The sequence below is a fragment of the Arvicola amphibius genome, chromosome 7 (genome assembly GCF_903992535.2).
Source record: "Arvicola amphibius chromosome 7, mArvAmp1.2, whole genome shotgun sequence".
In the NCBI taxonomy this organism is placed as follows: Eukaryota; Metazoa; Chordata; class Mammalia; order Rodentia; family Cricetidae; genus Arvicola; species Arvicola amphibius.
The window spans coordinates 69,300,910-69,326,125 of NC_052053.1; the positions used below are offsets into that span (position 1 = coordinate 69,300,910).

At 46.4% G+C, this 25,216-nt stretch overlaps 1 protein-coding gene across 6 annotated transcripts; it reads right to left on the reverse strand.

Moving 5' to 3' along the window:
* Window positions 1-10: 10 nt before the first annotated feature.
* On the reverse strand, window positions 11-25,206 carry Zfyve21 (zinc finger FYVE-type containing 21). 6 transcript variants are annotated; one of them, XM_038337643.2, is made up of 8 exons: window positions 25,014-25,206; window positions 12,803-12,853; window positions 12,005-12,173; window positions 3,250-3,325; window positions 3,077-3,168; window positions 2,562-2,618; window positions 722-861; window positions 11-572 (listed from the first exon to the last, which is right to left on the reverse strand). In XM_038337643.2, exons 1-8 carry the CDS (start codon window positions 25,149-25,151, stop codon window positions 537-539), a joined length of 759 nt encoding a protein of 252 aa, XP_038193571.1. In that variant the 5' UTR covers window positions 25,152-25,206; the 3' UTR covers window positions 11-536. The 6 variants fall into 6 exon arrangements, with proteins under 6 accessions (XP_038193571.1, XP_038193572.1, XP_038193570.1 ...); XM_038337644.2 differs by having other exon boundaries at window positions 2,562-2,615; window positions 25,014-25,205; XM_038337642.2 differs by having other exon boundaries at window positions 722-864; window positions 2,562-2,615; window positions 25,014-25,205.
* Window positions 25,207-25,216: the final 10 nt, after the last annotated feature.

Genomic DNA, 25,216 nt, shown 5'->3' on the forward strand with positions numbered 1-25,216 from the left:
GCCTGCTGTGTACTTTCAAAATAAGTTTTAATCATACATTTTATATACAAATTACTGTACAGTCATTTTACTAAAGTGAAATAGTGCAAAGTAGAAAACACAGAAGCTTGTGATGACTCCCTTAAGTGACAAGGTAAGTGGAGTCATAAACAGGCTAAGGCTTTGTAAATGGAGATAGGCAGGGTCCAACGCTAAAGTAGGGGCCTGAGTGACCACCGCCTAGTTTGTTTCTGTGGGAACAGGGCCAAAAATCTCTTATAAACCTGGGAACTTATAAACATGGTACAGGTTATATTAAAACTGATTTAGTACTGTAGTGCAGTTTCTCCCAACCCTGATAAGTACCAGCAATACACTACAACATAAGCTCTTTAAAGCGTTAATCAACTGTGTACATATTGCACTAGGTGAGTGAACACTCTGCTTCCAGATACTTGAATTGCATTTCCAAGCACACACACAGCAGAGCCCTGAGTGCTCAAGCAGGGCAAGCAGCTTGGACTTTGTAACCTGTGCTGAGCTCAGTTCCCTTGCAGTTACTGGTCTCGTGATTCATAGAGGAGCTTGGTAGCCTGTAGAACATCATAAAGCATTATTGGTTCTGGGCCTGATCACAGATGAGCCTATGTGCTTTTCAGGGGAGTAACTAGAGGTGTCCCAGCTATGTGACAACCTTTTGGGAATTCCATGGGCTCAGCCTCCCCAACCCCGCTCTTGGTACCTTGTGCATGGCCGCCAGCCATGCTGCTGCCTGCCTCTTGCTGCCATTTGCATCCTCTCCAGCCATCAGCCGCAGCTGTGTTGCAGCCTCTGCCCCTGGCACTGTATACTGCAGGAACATGCCTGTGGCTCGAGTGCTGCCTGCTGGAAGAGGGAGATGGGGTGTCATGTGAGACCCAAGTGCCCTGTGTGCTCAAGAAGCAGCCTTGTTAGAAACATGCAGTGGTAAATGATACTAGCCCCTGCTTCTGCAAAGACCCCATGTGCACAGAAATGGGGTAAACTAATGGTACCATTTCACTGAGCTTTTACATAGTCCTGTTTTCCAGCAGTCTGGAAGCTGCTAAACCTTATATATCCATGGCATTCTCCTTCCAACCTTAAGAGAAACCACATGCATACATGCGTGTGTATACATATACACGTACACACATACACACACAACTGGAACAGAACTGCTCTACATATCTGTAGCAGTGAAGTACAGAACCTACTTTAGGAATAGCCTGGCCATCAGAAGATAAACCAAGCAGATAGTTACATCAGCCCTGGCTTCACTGGTGGAGACCATAGCTGAGCAGGCTGTTAATGCAGAAGCGATGCCACACTACCCTGTCAAGTGCCATTCTTCATGGCTCACAGGATCCCATGGAGAACGCTGCCAAGCCACAGCTCCATCTCTGGGCTATGACCAGCTGCTCTAAGCATAATGATTTGAATTTAAGCTCTGCCCTAGGCACAAGCCACTTGAAGCATAGATCAGTTCTGTCAGTCATGGTTTCTAGCCTTCTCATGGTGACCAGAAGGAAAACATTTTGAGAAATGACCCACCTCTAATCGGACATTAATTTACTAGCCTGTGGGGTGAGTTGAGTATACATACCATAGCCAGGAAAAGGCCTGACTTCCTTGCCTGCAAAAGCTCTGGCTGAGAGGGCTGGGTCCACCCAAAGGTTTTCTGAATTATGTTCCAATTCAAAAGCCTAGAAATGCCCTTGAAGGCCCCGGGCTGCCCTACCAAGCTGTTGCAGAACTTTCTATCTGGGCTGTCTACCATCAGCTTTCGTAAATAAAAATGTTCTGAAACGTGGCTATGGCAACTATTGGCTGTGGCTGGTTTGTGCTTTGCACGGCCATCAAAATTTTAGCCCCGCCATGGGGGCTAGAGAGATGGTTCTCCAGTTAAGAGTACGTTCTGCTCTTGCAGACGACCTGGGTTCAGTTCCCAGCACCTACAAATGGTGGCTCACAACCATCTGTAGCTCCAGTCCTAGGGATCCAACAGATTGCTCTGCTGTCTAAAGGCACTAGGCCTGTGCATGGGCATACACATGCAGACATTCTTGACCTTTAGACTTCCTGGTGACCCTGCCCTTGGCACTAGGGCATCTTCAACCAGTTTAACCCTTCGTGCGCCTCCTTGTTGCACTCCATTAGCTGGGGCCTTCTTACCACTGCCTTCAAGAGACTGAGATGGAGGAACTGAGAGCCAGGGATCCCTGGAGGCAAGCTACGGGGTGCAGTGATGAAAACTGCTGCCCATTGCATATGCCTGGTGCCTGCTCAGCAAAGACTACCTACACAGTGGCCACGCCCACTGCGGGCTGGCTTGTTGGCTCTTGAAAAACTTCTCCCCGGGAAAGAACCAAGCAAACACACTTGATGCTTCACGACATTTCCACATACGCTTTAGAGATTCATATATTGGACCCAGTGCTTCTCTTAAAAGAAATGAACCTAAATCTCAGAATCCACCCCAAGGGACAGAAGCAAAGGGGCTAGAGGAGGAACAAATACCACAGCATGCTGGGAGGAGTGACCCAGGGAGGGTGGAGGCTGACCTTCAGAGGCAGGCAGGCTCCCCAGGAGGCTGGTGTAAGTGTGAATGTCTTTTTCTACTTGAAGAAGGTAGGCAGGCAGCGCAAAGAAGAAACAACCGAGAGTCATTCAGAAAATGGAAAGCAAGGTGCATTAGGTCAAATCTGCAGGTTCAGAATGTGCGATGTGCAGTTCACCAGTGGGGTCGAGCTAAGACTGAAGCTCACCAAGGGCCTTGGCTGCACAGATGCCTGCAGGGGAGGCTCCGCATCAGCCCCCACCACAGACGGTGTCTGGAGTCTCAGATACTGCATTTGGAGTCCATCTACACCAAGTAAGGCGATCTCAGTGACAGGATGCCATGGGCACATCAGGCCAATCTCCTCTCATTACCCCTCCCCCCGCCCCGGTGGGTTCTAAAGTTAGACTTAACACAAGTCCCAGTGAAGAGCATGGAAGACCATCTTGGGACCAAGTGCAGTACCTCCTGTTGCCCATATCGGTACTAGAGACCCTCCTGCTCAGGAAAGGCATGTACCTCCAGGAGTGAAGCCTTCTGTGAGAATCTGCACAGTACAGACATGTGCAATCTCAATTTCGTGATGGTTGTCCCCGTCCAGAATCAGGCACCTATAACAAACAAGTGTCATGAGACTGAGGCCTGAAGCCTGGGACAGTATTGCCCAGTGCCAGTGGAACACTGCCTCTTACCTCTGGTTGTTGGAAAGACGGCAAACCATAGTCTCAGGCTTCTCTGAGTCCCCGAAAGTAACAAGGAAGGTAGCTCCTTGGAAGACAAAACCAAACTGGTTACACAGGACCTGCTGCTTTATCTCCTGGCCCCTATGCGCTCAGGCCAGAAAAGCCTTCTTCCTCCATTACCAGATGGGAGAGGACAGGCTGACACACACAACAGCTTTGTGTTAAGGGTCCCCTTCAGTCAGGCAAAAAAGCAATAATGAATTAAAGATCTCAAAAGCTTAAAAAACACCACTTGGGACTGGAGAATGGCTCAGTGGTTAAGAGCATTGTTCTCTCAATGGACTGAGATTCAATTCCCAGCACACACATGGTGGCTTAGAACTGCCTGTAACTCTAGTTCCAGGAGAACTGACGTCCTCTTCTGACCTCTCTAGGCATAAGGCAGACACATGGTGCACAGACATAATGTAGCCATCCACATAGAAATGCACTGCTAGGCACACCGAGCTGTGAATTTGTTACTTGTCACTGTCAAGTCCCAGATCAGACAACTCCGGAGCAGACTGGGCAAGACCAACTGGCAGGGAAGAGGCTGGCCCTTGGCTGTGGGATGCACACAGGCCTGCAGCTGTAAGAGGCTGTGCTGTTTACGGAGCTGTAGGAGGTAGGCCCCACCCCCAGAGAACTCCCTTCTCCCTCGTGCTCCTTGGATGTGCTTCCGAACCAGCACATGCACCTGTTGCGGCTTGTCTCCAAGCCTCTGAGGACCACGGCCACACAGACTCAACTACCAGTGACAGCCTTCCGTCTGCAGAAGATGCTGCTGAGCCAGGCTCCTTGTCCATCTGGTGGCACTGCCCAGTAAATCAGACCAACATCTTAGAACATTTCCATCTCTAGGTCCGAAAGAAAGTAGAGGAGGAGGGCAGGATGAAGGGGAAGCCTAGCCCAAAACCTTGTTTTGTAAGGCGTGTCCCCCTTGGTTTAAAGGCGTGTCCCCCTTGGTCTAAAGGCGTGTCCCTCTTAGGCGTGTCCCTCTTAGGCGTGTCCCCCTTAGGCTAATATTGACTTATAAAATCTTGCGGGCCTGCGGCCCGCTCTCTCTTTGTTTTCCTGCCCTCCTCGCTGGAACCTTGGATTTGTAAGTTCCCTTTCCTTTCCTTTATTAAAACTGAATTATATATATTAAAGCTTGTCTGGTGAATCATAACTGCCGATCAACCACGCACCTTCATTTGGCGTCCAACTCGGGCATTTGGGAGCCTTCAGCTCCAGTTCCCACACTGCGTGGCAAGGATTCGGCCTTGGGCTCTTGATTGCTTCAGAGCAGTTTCCCAGACTAGCCTGTCCCAGCCCCGCTTGTACGGAGCAAAGGACGTGTGTGTGACTCGGTTTGGCCGAGCGGTTATTGCCCTAGCGACCTACTGGCAGGGAACGGTCATTTCAGGTAAAATTTCTTTTGATTAAAAAAAAAAAAAAAAATGTCTGACCATATCACCGTTGAAAGCTTCTGCAGTCTATTTAATTGTACTATGGTAGAAATATTACAGGATACATATGATATTCCCATAACTTGGATGTTTATAGGGCTTGCAATTTTTCTCGTATTTGGTTTCTCCCTTACATGGTTTGAAAATAGAAAAATGATAAAGTCCTTACAGAATGAAACCAGGATTCTTAGGTCAGAGGTTGAATGCTTAAGAAAGGGCACAACTGTTTTGAGTAACAACTTTAAGTCGGTCGAGGTATTTGCAAAAACAATTCAGACGGACACCAAGAAAGAGTTTGAAGGTCTCAAGGAAGGGAATAAGGCTTTGTCTGATATGACTCGGTCAAATGAGCAAAATTTAGAAAAACTACAGTCTGATATTAAGGAGAGACTCATTGCTGCGGAGGAGAGAACAGCTGATTTGGATCGTAAACTTCAGTCCCTGTCTGAAACATTATCAGAGAGAATTAAAACTGCTGAATGTGAAAATCGGACTTTGTCTAAAGGATATGACAGATTGGCTGACAGATTGTCAATACAAGAAGGCACAATTCAGGCCATGAAAATTCTATCCAAGGATGAGACACTAACTCTACTGGACAAACTTCATGTTTTGGAATCCTCCATGAAGGCCTTGGAGCATAATTCTGGACAGGAGATCCAGGCCTTACAGAAGGCAATAGTAAGCAGATTAGAAAAGATTGAGGAAATTATAGAACAGGAGCAAACGGTACAAAGGCGAAATTTAACTCCGTCAATGAGTAAAACTCTCCGGGATAATTTCCGTAAAGTTCTACCTGCCTTTCCAATAGTAACGTCAGAAAAGGTGACTGGTTCCAAAAACCCTAAAGTCATCAAGGAATATACATGGGAACCCGTCCGTATGAATGATCTCAAAGAAATTAAACAAGCCATTATGAACTTTGGGCTACATTCGTCCTTTGTTAGAGAGATGCTCAAAACTTGGTCTATAAGCAATAAGGCAACGCCTCATGATTGGGTACAATTAGTATCAGCTGTTCTAGAGAGTGGGTCACAATTAAATTGGAAATGCATGTTCAGACAAGAGGCTAAACTTTTAGAACAGCAGGAAAGAGCAAAGGGAATTGAGATCTCCCTAGATCAAATTCTAGGTGAAGGACTTTTCTCCGATCCTCTGGAACAAGCGAATTATGATGAACACACCTTATCCATATGTACTACAGCAGCTTTAAAGGCTTGGGACAGGGTTCAAGACCCAGGACAGAGACTGGAATCATATATCAGAGTTAAACAGGGTCAGAGAGAACCCTTTAGTGATTTTTTACAAAGGCTAACTAAAGCTGTACAGATAGGGATATCTGACCCAGAAGCAAGACGTATAATAATTGAATCTTTGGCTTATGAGAATGCCAATGTGGAGTGTAAAAGGATCCTGGGGCCTTTAAAGATGAGATCAGCGCCCTTGGACGAATGGGTCTTACATACAATGAATGTTGAATCATTTGACTATGGCACTGAAGCATGGGTCGAAGAAGCAATTTCTAATGCAAAAAGGAGGCATCAAGTTACCAAATGTTTTAATTGTGGCAAGATGGGACATATTAAAAGGAATTGCAGACAACGGATTTTCAGAAATAATAATAATAATAATAACAACAACAACAACAACAACAACAACAACAACAATAATAATAATAATAATGCCTCTTCTAGAAATAACAGACGTAGGAGGACTCAGCCTTCAGGTATATGTAGGAGATGTGGAAAAGGCAGACACTGGACAAACGAGTGCAGGTCAACAAGAGATAGACAAGGCAACCTGTTGCCACTGGGAAACTCAATGGGGGGCCTCTCGCAGGCCCCCATGGCGAATGTGGTCCAGTCATTTCCGGTTACTGCCGAGAACATGCCTCATCAAGAAAATTAGAAAGCCCCATGCCTGCTGTTAAAAGCAAAAATGGCCTGAAAGATGAGTTACGTGTATTTTGGCAGACTTTTATAAATGAACAAAGACCAAAGTTAAGAGTATGTGTAAATGGCGTTTTTATTACTGGCCTACTGGACACAGGTGCGGATGTAAGTATCATTACTCCAGAATCTTGGCATCCGTATTGGCCTCTTCAGGATGTAAATGTTCAGTTCCTGGGAATTGGAACCCTATCTCAAGTAAAGCAGAGCACGAGATGGGTTGAATGCATAGGGCCAGAAGGACAAATAGGAAAATTAAGGCCATATGTAGCCAATATTGCAGTGAATTTATGGGGCCGTGACCTGTTGCAGCAATGGAATACCCAAATTAACATTCCTGCTGCTTCTAGAGCCTATATCACCGAGGGAAATATTAAAAGATATTACAGAAGGCGGAAACCGGCTGTTCGGGCTGTACAAGAATGCAAAGCAATTGATGGCCCTTCAGAGATACGAACAGCACTGCCTCTAAAATGGTTGACTGAGAAACCAATATGGACAAAGCAATGGCCTTTAGCTGAGGAAAAGTTGCAGGCTTTAGAACAGCTGGTACAAGAGCAATTAGATGCTCGACATATAGAAGAATCTACCAGCCCTTGGAATTCTCCTGTATTTGTTGTTAAGAAAAAATCTGGTAAGTGGAGAATGGTGACAGATCTCAGGGCTATCAATAAGGTTATTCAACCTATGGGCTCTCTGCAATCTGGAATTCCTCTGCCATCTTTATTACCAAAAGGATGGCCTCTCATAGTAATTGATTTAAAGGATTGTTTCTTCACTATACCTTTACAAGAAAAGGACAGAGAAAAGTTTGCCTTCACAGTGCCTACTTATAATAACTCTCAACCTACAAGGAGATACCAGTGGACCGTCCTCCCACAGGGCATGTTGAACTCTCCCACCCTGTGCCAATATTTTGTAAATCAACCATTGCAAATAATACGCAAGCAATTTCCCAAGTCGATAATTTATCATTACATGGATGATATTCTGTTATCTGATTCAAACATGGCTACTTTAGAAAGACTGTTTGAAGAAGTAAAAATACTTTTACCTAAATGGGGATTGCAGATTGCTCCTGAAAAAATTCAGAGAGGAGATTCTGTTAATTATCTAGGTTATAAAATAGGTTTACAAAAAATTAAGACACAAAAAGCACAAATTAGGAGAGATCGGTTACGGACTCTCAATGACTTTCAAAGGTTGTTAGGAGACATTTCAAGCTTACGACCAGCTGTTGGCATAACACCTGATATGATAATTCATTTAAATAAAACCTTGGATGGTGAAAAAGACTTAAACAGTCCCAGAGAATTAACAGCTGAAGCAGAAAAGGAGCTGAGAATGATTGAAGAGAAATTACAAGAGACACATGTGGACAGGGTGAATCCAGAGCTCAGTTGTATTCTCGTCATATTGCCTTCCAAAATTTCTCCTACAGGAATTTTAATGCAGAGAGATGATATTATCTTAGAATGGATCTTTTTACCACATAAACCAAGTAAGAAAATAAAAACTTATGTGGAAAAAGTCTCTGAATTAATTATAAAAGGCAAATTGAGACTTCGTCAACTAGCAGGCATAGACCCAGCAGAAATTATAGTTCCTTTCACTGCTGATGAACTAAAAAAATTGTGGGAAGATAACGAACCATGGCAAAGAGCTTGCGCTAATTTTTTGGGAGAAATCAATAACAACTATCCGAAAAGCAAGAGGCTTAACTTTATAAAGAGAACTTCTTGGATTCTCCCCCGAATCATCCGTGATGCTCCAATAACTGGAGCACGTACATTTTATACTGATGCTAATAAATCAGGGAAAGCAGGTTACAAATCAGAAGATTTGAGTAAGGTGGAACAAAGCCCTTATGATTCTGTCCAGAAGGCAGAATTATATGCCATTCTTATGGTGGTAAGGGATTTTAAAGAACCGCTTAATATAGTTACTGATTCACAATATGCAGAAAGAGTAATCTTACATATTGAAACTGCTGAATTTATACCTGATGATACAGAACTAACCTCATTGTTTATCCAGGTACAAGACATGATCAGGAACAGGCTTTGCCCTATGTATATAACACACATCAGATCCCATACGGGTCTGCCAGGTCCTCTAGCAAAAGGTAATGCAGAAATTGATCAATTGTTGATTGGTAGTGTGCTGCAGGCCTCTGAATTTCATAAAAAACATCATGTCAATAGCAAAGGCTTGAAGAAAGAGTTTTCTATTACATGGCAACAAGCTAAGGAAATTGTAAAGAAATGCCCTACTTGCTCTTTTTATAACCAAACACCACTGCCTGCAGGGGCTAATCCAAAGGGCACTCAAAGGAATGAAATCTGGCAGATGGATGTGTTTCACTTTGCAGAATTTGGCAAATTAAAATATGTACACCACACCATTGACACTTATTCAGGTTTTCAATGGGCAACTGCTTTAAGCTCAGAAAAAGCTGATTCAGTAATCACTCATTTATTAGAAGTTATGGCCATCATGGGTATACCTACACAAATAAAGACGGATAATGGTCCAGCTTATGTTTCTAGGAAAATGAAACAGTTTTTTGCTTATTACAATATTAAGCATGTTACAGGTATACCATACAATCCTACAGGTCAAGCAGTCATAGAAAGATCAAATAGAACTATAAAGGACATGTTAAACAAACAGAAAGGGGTGGAAAATACCCCTAGAAATAGGTTACATAGTGCTTTATTAACCTTGAATTTTCTCAACGCTAATGAGAAGGGGACAACGGCTGCAGAAAGACATTGGATAATGGAAAAGTCTGCTGAATTAAATCAACCAGTTTATTTCAAGGATGTGCTGACCTCGCAGTGGAAGCCAGGAGATGTGCTGCGTTGGGGAAGGGGTTTTGCTCTTGTCTCCACAGGAGAGGAAAAATTGTGGATACCGTCAAAATTAATAAAGGTTCGGTTTGAAGAGAAGAAGCCCCTTGGAAAAGAAAAATAATTCATTCACAAGGATGATGATCATACTGATGGTAAGAAAAGCATATAGGTTGGGGGCAGGGTTCTTTTCTTATCTCCACAGGAAACCACTCATCTTCAAAGAACTTAAGGGACCCTGGATATTTAAATACTGATGCATGGACACTAGTTACAACCTAATATGGATCAACACAGAACCCGAATATGTTTAGTAAGTATAAAACATTTTTTTTTACATATATACTGTGCCTTTATTTATATGTATATAGAGCTGGTTTTGGAGTTGGACTATGGCTCAGTCCTTCTTCAATTCCAAGCCTGTTTATAAGAGATATCTCAGAGTTTCTGTCTCAGGTCAGGAGCCATGAAATGGGACAGAATAATAATAATAATAATAATAATAATAATAATAATAATGATAATGATGATGATGATGATGATGATGATGATACTTGATAAACTTTCTTTGCCTTTCCTCATATCTGTCTTTATTATACCTTCCATCGAATATATATGTCTGTATATGTCTTTGTAGATAATGTTTACCTTTCCTGTAACAAACAACAAATTTTCCTTCAGTAATCTTTGAAGTTTCCAGGATGAAGATGGGGCCCCACAACATCAATTTCACCTGGTTACTATGACGTCATGTTTTTTAATAGCGCTAAAATTAGACCTTTTTTTGGTTTTTTTTTTTTTGGTACCAACTACACAAGACAGTTTCAAATGGTGTACAATTTTGACAACACTCTGGCCGGACCTCCTCAAAACACTCAGAGGCTAGTTACAATTTCCTCGACAAAATGTTATTCTGGGAATTTTACCATCATTTGCTTTCATGGAACCCCCTGAGAAGAACGTCGCCCCCATGTCAGCTAGAAGCAATCTTAGAGGACGACGCCCCCTCTCCCAACAGAGTTTGCCCTCTGGTTTAGGGACATCATTTAGTAGATGGTATAGGGTTGAGGGGATGGGGGAGGTATTATATGGACTCAGGGGTGTTTATGAAAAAAAAAGGGGGGGGGAATTACCTGGTTTGATGGGATGATTAGTATTTGTGAATTATTGTTATTAGAAAATTGCATTGGTGTTGATTCTTGTATATTGAACATTGTATTTGAGTATGCTTCTACCTCTATTGTATGAGAGTATGCTTCTACCTCTGTTTAAAACAATTGTTATATTGAGATATTTATCATATTGCAATGTACATTTCTACCTCTGATATTATTTGTATAATGACATTGTTTACGTTTGGGGATATTGTCCTCATTTATTGCACAGTTGTTTTTCAGGTTTTTTAGATACATAGAAATTATATTTAGTATAGATAGTATAATCTTCGACCTCTTTGAAGAGCTGTAGAACATGGCCTTTAATCTAACCTAGAGTTTGATACTTATGAGACACAATCACTCCTGGCAACACCACTCTACTCCCGAGAGAATGTTGAGCACCAAAGACACTCCACTGGGAGCTTGTCTTCTTGGCAGAAGTGGCCTTTAGGCAAAGAAAAAGCCCATACCTCGACCACTGACAGAGTTTCAGAGTATCCGTAAATGGATAAAAACAGGATTGTCTTATCTTGCCAAGACAGGGTTGGACAGTTCTACAAAAAGTTCCTTGCCTTTGAAAAATGTTATGTCAGTTGTGTTAGGCCTTAGCCAAAGTTGGTTGCCTCAACATTGCAAAACGAAACTTTGGGTGACTGCCCAGGTAGTTAGTTGTCTCTGTCATTTGTTGCACATTTTGGAAGTTTCTTGTTTGTACTTCCTGGTTGCTTAAGTAATATTACTTCCCTTCTCAGATCTTTGATGGGGTTGAAGATTAGATAATTGTAGTTACCCTCTACATTATTTAGACTCCTTGAAATAGAATGCTTAGTAAAACTTTTGTTATATGTTTCTTCTTAATATTGTTTGTAATTTTATATTTATTATTTGTTTCTATTGAATATAGTTGTATTTGGTTTGGTTCTGTCTTATTTAGACAAAAGGGGGAGATGAAGGGGAAGCCTAGCCCAAAACCTTGTTTTGTAAGGCGTGTCCCCCTTGGTTTAAAGGCGTGTCCCCCTTGGTCTAAAGGCGTGTCCCTCTTAGGCGTGTCCCTCTTAGGCGTGTCCCCCTTAGGCTAATATTGACTTATAAAATCTTGCGGGCCTGCGGCCCGCTCTCTCTTTGTTTTCCTGCCCTCCTCGCTGGAACCTTGGATTTGTAAGTTCCCTTTCCTTTCCTTTATTAAAACTGAATTATATATATTAAAGCTTGTCTGGTGAATCATAACTGCCGATCAACCACGCACCTTCAGCAGGACACACCATCTGGGAGCAGGCTACATTTTAAGCATGGCAAGTGGACATGCTGTCACTTACCACTTAGGAGCACCTTGAGCTGCTTGTCATAAAACTCAGCCTCACGGTGAGATACCAGGGCACACTCTGCACACTGGCGCACTGGGTCCACAAAGCACATGCGCCGAAGTGGCACCTTCTGGCTGCAGCACCTGTCGCAGAAGCATTTCCCACAGCGGCGGCAGTGGTGCTGACGAGAGAGAAGGTTGGACAGTGAGCAGTCAACACAGATGCACTAGCACCCCTGAATGCATCTGTAGCTGTGTGTACCCAGGATGAACACACCACAGTTCAGCCTCACTTGGGAAAAATGGACCAAAAGAGTCCCCCAACCCGACCCGTGTGTATGTGTGTTGCTAGGGTTTGAACCCAGGGCCTTGTACGTTCTAGATGAGCCGTTCAATCACTCAATGACAACCCAAGCCCTTAATTCCTCTGACTTCTTGCTGCCCAGCACAGGCTGTGTCTGAGCCTCCTTGGGAACTTAGTACTCATCTGGGGAGCTACACCAGTAACTGAAATAGGGTATTAAAATGACCTGTAAGATCCAGTTCCTCTGAGGAATTGGGCTTTCCCCAGAAAGAACTCAATCGTAGTGTTTCCCATCCTACACATACCTACACCTCCACCTCCACCACCACCTCCACCACCTCCTCCACCTCCACCTCCTCCACCTCCACCTCCACCACCACCACCACCTCCACCTCCACCACCACCACCTCCACCTCCACCACCTCCACCACCTCCACCTCCACCACCACCACCTCCACCACCACCTCCACCACCTCCACCACCACCACCACCACCGCCTCAGCTTACCTTTCTGGTGATAAAGTCAAATTTGGCATCACACTGCATACATCTTGGGCACTAGGAGAGAACATAACACAGTACTATAATCCAGCTGTGTCACTTGGCTCACTGCTGAGGCAGAGCCAAGAGGTGCCAGGTAAGGCTGCTAAGAAGGCCAACTTTCTGCCAGCAGAAGCAGCCTGCAGAGGCAGACTATGGAACAACAAGGAGGACAGCCCGAGTTCAGTGTCCAGCTCAGAAGATTAGTCAGGAGAGCAGCTTTAGGGATCAGGTGTCCCACACGGGGCCTGGCCTGAAGCCTGATAGCAAATACTTTGTGGAGTGCAAAGGCATACAGTTTGACTTTTGGAGCAGAGTTCAGATTCAGAAGGGCTTTGAATTCTTCAGACTCTGGGTGCAGGGGCCGCTCCTTCTGGCTGCTTCACCCTCATCCTGTGACAGGAGTCAAAGTTCAGTGCTGTAGATGAACATGACACTCCACGGCAGTCGATAACCTTCGCTGAGGAAAGGGTATGACAACCCTGCTTTACAGACAAAGGAAAGTGTGGAGAAGAAAAAGCCCTCAGGAAGTCGGGCTCTAGACAACTGACCACAAAGTTGATTCCGACCGAATGCACACCTGGCTAGGGCCTGGGAGAAGCAGCTAGAGCAGAGCAGGATGGGAGGCCCAGTGTAGCCTGGCGTGTCCTCACGAGGCTTACACACACAGGAGAGAAGCAGAAGGTTCTGAGACTGGGCTGTTGGGCACATGGAATTTGCACATACAGAGGTGGAAGAACGGTACAGACTAGGACGGCATGAAGGATCTGGGCTAAGGTAGTGGTTGCAATGCTCACTGCTCTCCCAGTGCCTGCCTGTCTTCCTCTGCTGCAGACGCAGACAGGGCACTCCACTGAATCTGTGCCATGCTGACGTTTCTCCACCCCCGAGTCCAATCACACTGTATAAATCCCGCTCAGAGGTGCTATTTCACAGCAAGATCCACAACAAAAAGTATCTTCTCCAGATAACCCAGTGCTGTCAGACCCAGGGGACACATACATCTTCAGATACTCTGGGGACCAGCTGATTATGCCAAGGGTCACCATGACTTTAAGAACATTCTCTCTACAAACTCACAGATCTGCCAGAGCAGCCTGAGCTGCTCACTCCACACTAGAACTCTGGAGCATACAGCAGGCAAGGACCACTGCCCTCTTTCTCAACTATGAAACAAGACATGCTAACCGGATACATGAAGCTCATAAGCCTAGGACACTAGTGAATTAACAGAACATTTGAAAACTTTAGAACAAAAAGAAGCAAACTAACCTAAGAGAACTAGACGGCAGGAAATAATCAAACTGAGAGCTGAAATCAAAATAGAAACAAAGAAAACAATACAAAGAATTAATAAGACAAAGAGTTTGTTCTTCCAGAAAATCAACAAAATAGACAAACCTTTATCCAAACTAACCAAAAGGCAGAGAAAGAATATCCAAATTAACAAAATCAGAAATGAAAAGGGGGACATAACAACAGACATGGAGGAAATACAGAAGATCATCAGGTCATATTTTGAAAAACTGTGCTTCACAAAATTGGAAAACTTAAAGGAAATGGACAATTTTCTGGATAAATATCACTTACCAAAATTAAATCAAGACCAGATAAGCAAAAGACTTATAACTGCTGAAGAAATAGACACAGTCATCAAAAGTCTCCCAACCAAAAAAAAAAAAAAAAAAAAGCCCAAGACCAGATGGTTTCAGCTCAAAAGCTCAAAATTCTACAAGACTTTCAAAGAGGAACTAATACCAATACTTCTCAAATTATTCCACACAATAGAAACAGAAGGAACATTGCCAACTCTTTTTATGAGGCTACAATTACCCTGATACCCAAATCACAGAAAGACATTACTAAGAAAGAGAATTACAGACCAATCTCATTCATGAACATTGATGCAAAAATACTAAATAAAATACTAGCAAATCAAATCCAAGAACACATCAGAACCATCATCCACCATGACCAAGTCAGCTTCATCCCACAGATGCAGGGATGGTTCAACATATGAAAATCTGTCAACGTGGGCTGGAGAGATGGCTCAGAGGTTAAGAGCATTGCCTGTTCTTCCAAAGGTCCTGAGTTCAGTTCCCAGCAACCACATGGTGGCTCACAACCATCTGTAATGGGGTCTGGTGCCCTCTTCTGACCTTCAATCATACACACAGACAGAATATTGTATACATAATAAATAAATATTTTTAAAAAAGAAAATCTGTCAACCTAATCCACTATATAAACAAGCTGAAAACTAAAAACCATATGATCATCTCATTAGATGCCAAAAAAAGCATTTGAAAAAATACAACATCCCTTCATGATAAATGTCTTGGAGAGAGCAGGGATACAAGGAACATACCTAAACATAATTAAGGCAATATACAGCAAGCCAACAGCCAACATCAAACTAAATGGAGAGAAACTCCCAGCGATTCCACTGAAATCAGGAACAAGACAAGGTTGTCCACTCTCTCCATATCTATTCAGTATAGTTCTTGAGGTCCTAGCTAGAGCAATAAGACACCAAAGGAGATCAAGGGGATACAAATTGGAAAAGAAGTCAAACTCTCACTGTTTGTTAATGATATGATAGTCTACATAAGTGATCCCAAAAATTCTACCAAGGAACTTCTACAACTCATAAACACTTTCAGCAATGTAGCAGGATACAAGATTAACTAAAAAACATCAGTAGCCCTCCTGTACACAGATGATAAATGGGCTGGGGAAGAAATCAGAGAATCAACACCCTTCACAATAGCCACAAACAGCATAAAATATCTCGGAGTAACTCTAACCAAACAAGTGGAAGACTTGTAGGACAAGAACTTTAAATCTACACAGAAAGACAATTATCACATGTACTCACTCATAGGTGGTTTTTTTTCAATATTTATTTATTTATTATGTATACAATATTCTATCTGTGTGTATGTCTGCAGGCCAGAAGAGGGCACCAGACCCCATTACAGATGGTTGTGAGCCACCATGTGGTTGCTGGGAACTGAACTCAGGACCTTTGGAAGAGCAGGCAATGCTCTTAACCGCTGAGCCATCTCTCCAGCCCCTCATAGGTGGTTTTTAAACATAAAGCAAAGAAAGCCAGTCTACAAAATACAATCCCAGAGAACTTAGACAACAATGAGGACACTAAGAGAGACTTACATAGCTCTAATCTACATGGGAAGTAGAAAGTAGAAAAAGACAAGATCTGAGTAAATTGGGAGCATGGGGACCTTGGGGGAGGATTGAAGGGGGGAGGAAAGAGGCAGGAAGGGGAGCAGAGAAAAATGTAGAGCTCAATAAATATCAATTAAAACAAAAAAGAACCAGCCTGGGACTAGAATCCTAGGATGGGCACAGCATTTCTGCCCAAGTATCCCAGGTGAGAATGCTGCCTCATGAGCCTCATGGACAGCACTGTTCAGTCACTGGAAATCTGTGACTCCAGCTGTGTCTGCGGTGCCCAGCTGGAATGACATCATGCTCACGTACAGGTGATTTTCCTGGAACAAAATGCCTGGTGACCATCGACGGCCAACTCTAAAAGCACATAACTCCCAGGTCAGGGGAAGGTTCTGACCTGAACTTGCCTCCTGCATGCTAGGGCTGGGGTGTGAGATGGTACCCGACAGCTTCCCTCAGAGTGTTCCCACTCACACTCAGGGGCTCTGGCCCAGGAGAATGAAGTCACTGATGTGATGAGCGATGACAGACTTGTCCTGAGCCCCATGTGCCACGACACCCACAGTCCTGGAACACAGGGGCTCCCCGAGCCTCTGAAGGTGCCAGTGAGGCTGGACCATGGCCCCTTTGTGTGCGAAGTGATGGGTACACCCCAAGCCAGGGAGCATCAGCCATGGTGGCAGGTAGTGACAAGTGACAAGCAGTGAAGTTTCCTGTAAGAGAGGAACTAAGAATGCTAATGTTGAGAACCCACAGATGGGCAGTGAGAAGAGATTCCCAGTGCGGAGAATTTCCTTTCCCTTCCAGCAAGAAGGAAGACAGAGAAGACCAAAAGAGATGGGATTAGAAATGGCGTTAATGGGCTGGCAGTGGTGGCGCACACCTTTAATCCCAGCACTCGGAGACAGAGGCAGGCAGATTTCTGTGAGTTAGAGGCCAGCGTGGTCTACAAGATGAGTTTTAGGACAGCCAGGACTACAACATAGGTGAGACCCTGTCAGAAAGAAAGAGAGCGAGAGAGAAAGAAAGAAAAAGAAAGAGAGAGAGAGAAGAGAGGGAGGGAGGGAAGGAGGGAAGGTGGGCATATTATGTGGTTGGAGAGATGGCTCACTGGCCTGCTCTTCTCAGGAAATCTTTTTAAAAATTCAAAAAAAATTAAAAACTGAGTGGGCCATATTTTGACCAAGACCTTTCCATCTAATGGTCATTCCAGATCTCAGCACTGACAGGGCTGTGCCATCTCACAAAGCTTGGCATGCTTGGCACGGGGTCAGGGCAGCTACTCATGAGTCTCTGGCTCTGCTGGTGAGCAGTGTGGTCAATTAGAGGCTTGCCATGTACGGCTGCAGCCTGGCCACCATGGGCTTGGCTGTCATGGCAACATGACAAGAGGCGGGGAGGGACACAGGAACCATGGCCCTAGGTACCTCCTGCCACACAGGCCATCAGGACTGGGTGAAGCTGGAACCACACAGAATAGAACCTCATCCTGAATGGCCAGTCACCCACCAATCCGAGGTCCTTACCACCTACATGTGCTAGAGACTGTTCTCTGAGGATTCCTCCTTGCCCCACTGAGAGCCTCACCTATCCCAGTTCTTGGCCTTGTCACAGGCAGACTCTGGATGGAAGATGCCCACACAGAGAAGGGGCACAGAACACGGAGCCATCACCTAAGAGTCTGCAGCTCTTCTCTTACACCTGGACCTACAGATCACGTGCCCAGCTAGGCTGACACGTGTGCTCCACAAAACACAGGTGAGTAGCTGCTTAGAGTAGATGACAATATGACTGAGGAGGCCTGCCCTCTCAGCTGGTCCACCAGAGGCCAACAGCACCACGCCTCTGCAGGTTCTGAGGAGTCCTTGGGGCCATGCTCAATGTCCTTTCACTGTGGGAGGGCAGAGACCCTTTGGGGGCATCACTGCAGCAAGGCCAGAGTTTCCAAGATTGCCTGAAGTTCTTCCAGTGAGCGCCATGGGACCACCACACAGAGCTTCTAGTTTCTGAGATCCCGTGGCCGGCAAGCATTTTGTTGCCTCGCTGCTCTTATGCCGGTTTCCTGCCTTGGAGGCCATGCCTGGCCCATCCCAGTCTCTGGAGCCGTCCAAAAGCCAGTCAGCAGTTGTCAGCTGGCGAGCACTCCACACGCTATGAAGACGACTCGCGTGCCCATTACAAGGACTACACCGTGGTCACAGTGCGACTGAACAAGGAAGCTGCAGCACCAGCAGTTCTGTTTACAGTAGCTCTATTTTATAGTCCCTGGCCACCCTGGCCTCAGGGAGCTTGGAACACAAAACATGACCATCAGAGAACAGCTTACATGGCATGGTGGTATGCTATATTCAGGTCAGCAGAAGGCCAATGCGGGGGGCAGGGGGAAGGGTGCGTGTGCACAGTGCTCCTATGTGGAAATCAGAAGTCAACCCTGGGTGCTTTTGGAGGTAGGGTCTCTCAGTGGACTAGTTTGCCAATCAGGCTGAGCTAGCTGGTCAGAGATCCCAGGCTCAATCTGCCTATCTCTGCCTCCCTGCTGTGGGGGAATCAGATGTACTCTGCTACACCTAGCATGCACACACGCGCACACACATACACACATGCTGTAGTAAAATATTTAGGATTCAGTGTGACACATTTACCGCTGAGTGAGCAAACCCCTGGCCCGAGAGGTGATGTCATCACTGGGCTCCCCAATTGTGCTCCCCTGGCAGACCTGCCAGCTCTTCCGGGCTGGTCCTCCAGCTAATACTGCCCACCCCATCCCTGATGCCTTTGGCTCCCATGAGTACTGGGTCTTCCCTGCAGGTACATACAACCTGCAGCCCCTTCTAGAATCCCTGTTCCTCCTACCTCACAGCCCCACTTGTCTCAAGATGGCTTTGGTCCCAGGATTCAAGGGACACCTTAGGCCTCTCTGGCACCCTCTTAATACAGATATCTCTATCCTGTCTTTGGCGTCTTCCACACCTAGGTTTGAAAAGGTAGAAAGAGCCCTTCTGTTTTCATTTTCCACCATCACTGGTTTTTTCTTTTAAAAAGTAGAGGTGGGAAAAAATAAACATAGGTAGAGAAATGTAAAAACAAGAAATAGCAAATGGCTGGTAACTCCAAAGGCAATACCCCATTGTCAGACTGGTCAAAAACACAGGGGCTCCTGGAGCTTCCTCTCCTGAGTCCATCCAAGGCAGCAATGCATACAATATAGGTTTCCTCACCTCCCTTCTAAAAGCGGCTTCACCCTCTGCCACCACCCACAGTCACAGGCCTTTCCTGTACCTCCCTCTGCTCCTTGGCTTCCCTCCTCAGCCCCACACTCCCAGCTTAGTCTATAATCCCAAGGCAGGAGGATCACTGCAAGCCCGAAGCTACTACTCACTGCTACGTAGTGAGTTTGGGAACAGCTTGAGATATATATTAAGACTGTCTCAAAACACAACACAACACAAAATAACCAGTGTGCTTGTTCAGAAAATGGACAGATTTTTAAACAAAATAATTTCCTGTTATTTCATTAATAAAGGAAATTTCAAATTATCAGCCTAACAGTTTAACAGGAAAAGAGAACAGAGAACCAACAGCGGATAAAACTGTAAAAGTTGAATCCTACCACATAATCAATCAGCAGAGTCAGTGAGGGGCCTGCCTGGGGTGAGCCGACACCAGGGGAGCCAGCCAGCTCCTGCGGCTCCTCCCTTCTCTGGGCCTTGAGGCCTCTGCTGTGCATGACACAGCTATTTCAGGAGCCAGAGGATGCACTACAACACAGCCCCAAACCCACTGCCTCTCTTCAGGCAGCAAAGCTGTCTGCAGCAGGCTTCTCACTCAGACCTCTGTTACAGGTCACTGACCCCAGAACTGAGACCCGGGAGCAGACTAGACAACCCCTACAGCCAGCAGCTTAGGGACCATGCATGCATGGCCCAGAAACAGAGGAGACCAATGGCAGAGACAGAATCAGCTAGTGCAGTGTCCCCAGGAGACCTACCTGCTGTCTGAGCCTCTGGCCACAGAAGTGGTCCGCTCCACCTTGACTGAAGGTCAGAGAGTTTGAGCTTGTGTTAAAGTGATTGACAAGTCTCACTTAAGGAGTGCCTACAAACAAGACGTCCTGACCAAAGGTCAGAGAACCTGCTCCTTCAAGGATAAGACAGGAGGTTTGGCTAGCTACACAAAACTTGGTCTAAGGTGTAGTTGCTGCATGTCCTGCCTAAAACATCGGAATGCTTAACTCGGGAAATAGCAGCTCGATATCTCAAATATAGAAGCAAGTAATTGTTCTGCTTGTCCTTGTGCCATGTTAAAGCAGTCTTTTGCCTTCTTCAACCATTTTTGGATTGGGGTGTATAAGCGGATAGAAACTAAACCTGGGCAGGCTGGAGAGATGGCTCAGCCGTGAAAGGCTAGGCTCACAAACAAAAATATAAGAAAATAAACATGAGTGTATCCAGTGTTCTCCCTGTTCTATCCTGTCTGTATTTTTTCGTATCTCTGTTCCTTCTAACTAATTTTTCTAATCCAAACGTCCCTACTCTGGAACGTGTGAATCCCATCGAGGCTGGACTCTGACAGCTGTCACCCCAACGAGTGGACTATGACCCTAAGGCTGGACAGGCAAACCCACCAGGACAGACACTACTCATGAGGTGGGCAGGACAGGCTGCAATACTTTCCTGTGCCCCTAAGGTGCCTTGTGCTTCTACCTTCCAGAGATGGGGAATAAACTGGTTAGTCAGAAAACAAAGGGAAGGATGAAGAGAGAGGACAGGTAAGAGTGGGTCCGCCCAGAAAACCTCCACCTTTGCCCTTCCCAGCATCAGGTCCCAGAGCAGCTGCTGATTCACTGCCGGTCTGGTCACCAAGCCTGACTCATGGCACCCACTCAGAAGGTGTTCCAGCTAAGTGAGACAGCCCTGAGCAGCACGAAACAAGAAGAGTCCAGGGAAAACCAAGCCTAGAGCAGAGAAATCGGAAGATGGAATCTGCCTTCCCTCCACAATGCACACTTTAGCAACCCAACACCCCAGCGCTTCGGAACCAGCTGTCCACTGCACACCTTCAGGGACGTCTGACAGCAGACAGCAAAGCACAGGTGAATGTAGCCTCAAAATATACTGAAGCTGAAGTAGCTGTTTAAAGAAAGTTACTGTAAAAAGAACAAGGTTTAAGGACTAGGGGGAGGGCTCAGAGGTTAAGAGCACTCGTTGCTCTTGCAGAGGACCTGGGTTTCATTTTCAGCAAATACATGGTGACTCACAACCATTTGTAACTCCAGTTCCAGGGGATCCAATGACCCCTCTGACCTCTGTGGGCACCAGGTACACACATGGTGCACAAACATACACACAGGCGAACATTCAGACACACGAAATAAACTTTAAAAAAAAAACATTTAAGACAAACATCTATCTCCCTTTGAGGAAGGGGGGATGAGACAACCCTGACCCCACTGTCCCTTCTTTGCCACTGTGTAGAGCTGCCTGCCCATGGGCCAGTGCATCAGGCTCTGGAACACACAAATCAGTTTAGCTGAGTCTAGTGGCTCATGCCTGCGGCCGCAGCTACTTTAGAGACGAAGCAGAAGGAGCCCAAATTCAAAGCCAGTTCAAACTACTAAGTGAAATCAAAGACCAACCTGGACTTTGTGAGCCTCAGTACCCCCCCCCAAAAAAAAAGAGAGAGCCTAGCAAGACAGCTTCAAAGGGTAAAGTGCTTGCTGCCAGGCCTGGGTTCAACCCCAGACCCCATGGCAAAAGAAAAGAACTGACCCTGACCCTCAAAAGTTGTCCTCTGGGGCTGGAGAGATGGCCCAGTGGTTAAGAGCACCAACTGCTCTTCCAAAGGACCTGGTTTCAATTCCCAGCACCCAGATGGCAGCTCACAACTGTCTGTAATTCCTGTTCCAGGGGACCCAACACACCCATGGCAAAAACACCAATGTACATAAAATAAGAATAAATTTTAAAAAAGAGAAAGGAAGGGTCTGGAATAAGCATAATAGTAGACTCTAAAAAAAGTTTTACTCTAACTTCTACATGTGCAGGGTGGCACATACATACCTGCAGGCACGTGTACACGCCTACACACACCATATACACTTATACACAATGATAAAGTTAAAAAGGGGTGCTGGGAGATGGCTCAGTGGCTAAAACACCTGCCACACAAGCATGGGGACCTGAGTTCAGATCCCAGCATGCCCACAGCCACATACAACTAACAATCCCCACACCAGGCAGGTGGAAAGAAGCAGATCCCTGGAGTGCACTGGGCAGCCAGCCAAGAGCTGAGCTCCAGATGCAGGGAGAGATCCCGTCTGGAAAAGTAAAGACAGAGAGTGACTGAGGGAGACACACTGAAGCCTGGCTTCTAGTCACACACACACACAACACATATACACCAATGTGTTGTTTAAAAAAAAACACAGCTCAGGAGCTCAGCAGTTGAGAGCACTTGCTGATCTTGCAGAGGACCTGGGTTCAGTACCCAGGACTTAGATGGTGGCTCGTAGCTCGTTCTAGGGGACCCAATATCCTCTTCTGACCTCTGCGGGCACCAAGCCCGCATATAGTGCACAGACAAGACAGGAAAGCAAAGAACAGACACAGGAAGAAGTGAGTTTGCCTGGGAGTGATGCCTCTCGGGTTTTCTAGTCACAGAGCTGCCAAACAACTCAAGACAATAAACTGAGACACTAGCTACAGCCTGGAAGCAGGGCAGGGACTTCCTCCTGACATTTATACTGATCTCAGCCATGGAAAAAGCCTCTGTCACAGAGCCATTGGTCCCAGAGCTAGAACACACAGGGAGGGAGGCTCCTGCAGCCTTTGGAAGAGCACAAGGTGAACTTTACACTGTGAAGTCCCAGCTCTTCCTAGTCAGGCCAAGAACTACCCTTCCCCCAGGACCAGCTGAGATCACAGGCACAGCTCCACCCCCACCCAGTTCAGCACTAAGCCAGGTTTGGCAGGCACTCCAAATCCCCATTCTTTGTCCCATAAGGCTGGATTGCCTTCTCAAGCGCCAAGTGGCGCTAAGACCTGATTCCTGACTGGACTGTAGAGCAGCTACTCTCCCTCCATCCTCCTGAGCAACCCCTCTCCACCCTACCTTCTCTGGTTCTGTGGGAGCCTGCCCCTACATCCCGCCCTCTCTGCTAGCCCCACTCACTCCTTTCTGCCTGACCTGAGACAGTCACAGAGCCCATGCCCCCCTCCTTGGTAGTCACCTGTCAGAGAACCTCCCCTCCCATCTTGGCACGGACATGGCATTTCTGCCAGGCCAGACTTTATGGGGACGCACCAGAAACACTGAATTATAAAGTGTCATGCAAAGATTTCATAGGGTAAAAACACCTTAACTTGAAGGCTCCTTGGAGAAGAGGAGAAATCTTGAGAAAGATAGTCTACAGCCAGTGGCCTAGCAATAATGAGAACACTGTCCCAAGGGCCTCAGCGTCTCCTGTTCCCACAAGCATGGCTTCCCACCCCAACTGGACTTTCCCACCAGCCTCCCCACGTGCCCCCATTTCAATCCGTGCTTTATTAGGCTCTCTGCAGACAGTTAGCCTGCATTCTCAGCAAGCAATTTTACCCACTAAGCCATCTCCCCAGCAACAGCTACATAGCCCAGACTGGCCATAAACCCTCGTAGCTGCACCCCCAACCTTATCCCCCTCCCTTTCTGTGTCTCACTATGTAGCCCAGGCTGCTGTGATCTCACTACATAGACCAGGCTGGGTGTTAGGAGCACTCGGTGTTGTGCTCGCTTATCTTTACAGACATGAGAGAAGGGAACAATCTGTGTGTACAGATACTCAGTGCAAAGGTAACATGCAGAGCTGAAATCGCACGGCCAGGGAGGGCAGAGACACATCTAGCAATCGTCTGCACCCCTTTTCAGGACTCTAAGGAGTACTGACATGAAGTTTCTCTTTGGGACTCTCAAGTAATTTCAGAGTTGGGAGAGGGGTGGCACCGCAAGGACAGCCAATGGCAGCTACTGGTTGCACGGGTGGGTTCTCCAGCCCCCAATGCCGGCTGTTCCTGGCTCTAAGAAGCTGTGGGGGCCTCACCCATTTGTGGATAAGATCCATAGGGGATAGGAGCAGCTGATTAGAGCTTTGAGCACAGATTCCAACATTAAAAACTTGGGAAGTGGCCAGGTATGGTGGAGCATACCTTTAATTCCAGCATGCAGGGGGCCGAGGGAGGAAGATCTCAGTGAGTTCGAGGCCCACTTAGTCTACATATCTATGTAGTGAGTTCCAGAATAGCCAGGGCTATATAATATAGTAAGGACCCACTTTACGGAAAAAGAATGAATGAATAAACTTACAAAAGTCAACTTTGAAGGTTCACGAAGTAAAGGCATGTGCGGCCACACCTGAGACCTGAGTTCCATCCCTGGGACCCACTAAGAAAACTCTCTTCCACAAATGGTCCTTGAATCCTGAGTTCCATCCCTGGGACCCACACAGCGAAGAAAAAACTCTTTCACAATTGGACCTTGAATCTACATGCACGCGCTACGGCATTGGGGCAATGGCGCAAACACACACGAATAAATCAAAGTAAAAAGTTTTAAGTACTTAACGAGGATGCTTTTTAAACATATTTAATTCCCTCGGAAGTAAACTCGCATGGAATGTGGAAGTGCTCCCATTTTCTCCCAAGTGGCCAAGCTTTGCAGAGGTCAGAACTCCGAAGACTGCAAACTACCTGGCACCGCACCTGCACAGGCAGGTGGAGGCGACTCCCTCGCCCTCGCCCCCAAAGACCCACTCCAGCCCCGCACTTGCGCGCAGCCCACAGGGCGGCTGCCCCACCGCCCTGGCTCTGCACCGCGCAGCCAATGACCGCCGAGGAAAAGAAACCGCCCCACGGACCGCGGGGACAGCCGTACGGGAGCCGCGGCCGAGCGCCCCGCGGGCGGAGGCGGGAGACGCCCAGGCTCTGGCTCTGGACGCGGGGCTAGGACGCACCTCCTTGTCCGGGACCCACTGCGGCTCCTCCAAGCCAAACGGGCTTCCGAAGGCGCGGTGCTCCGGCACCATGCGCAGGCCGCTGGGCGACCGCACAAGCTTCTTAGCGTCGCGACGCGCGGCCACCCCCGAGGACATGTCTCCGCCTGAGCCCCTCACGCCACCGCCCGCGCCGAGCCCAGAAAGGGCGCCACCCCGCTCCG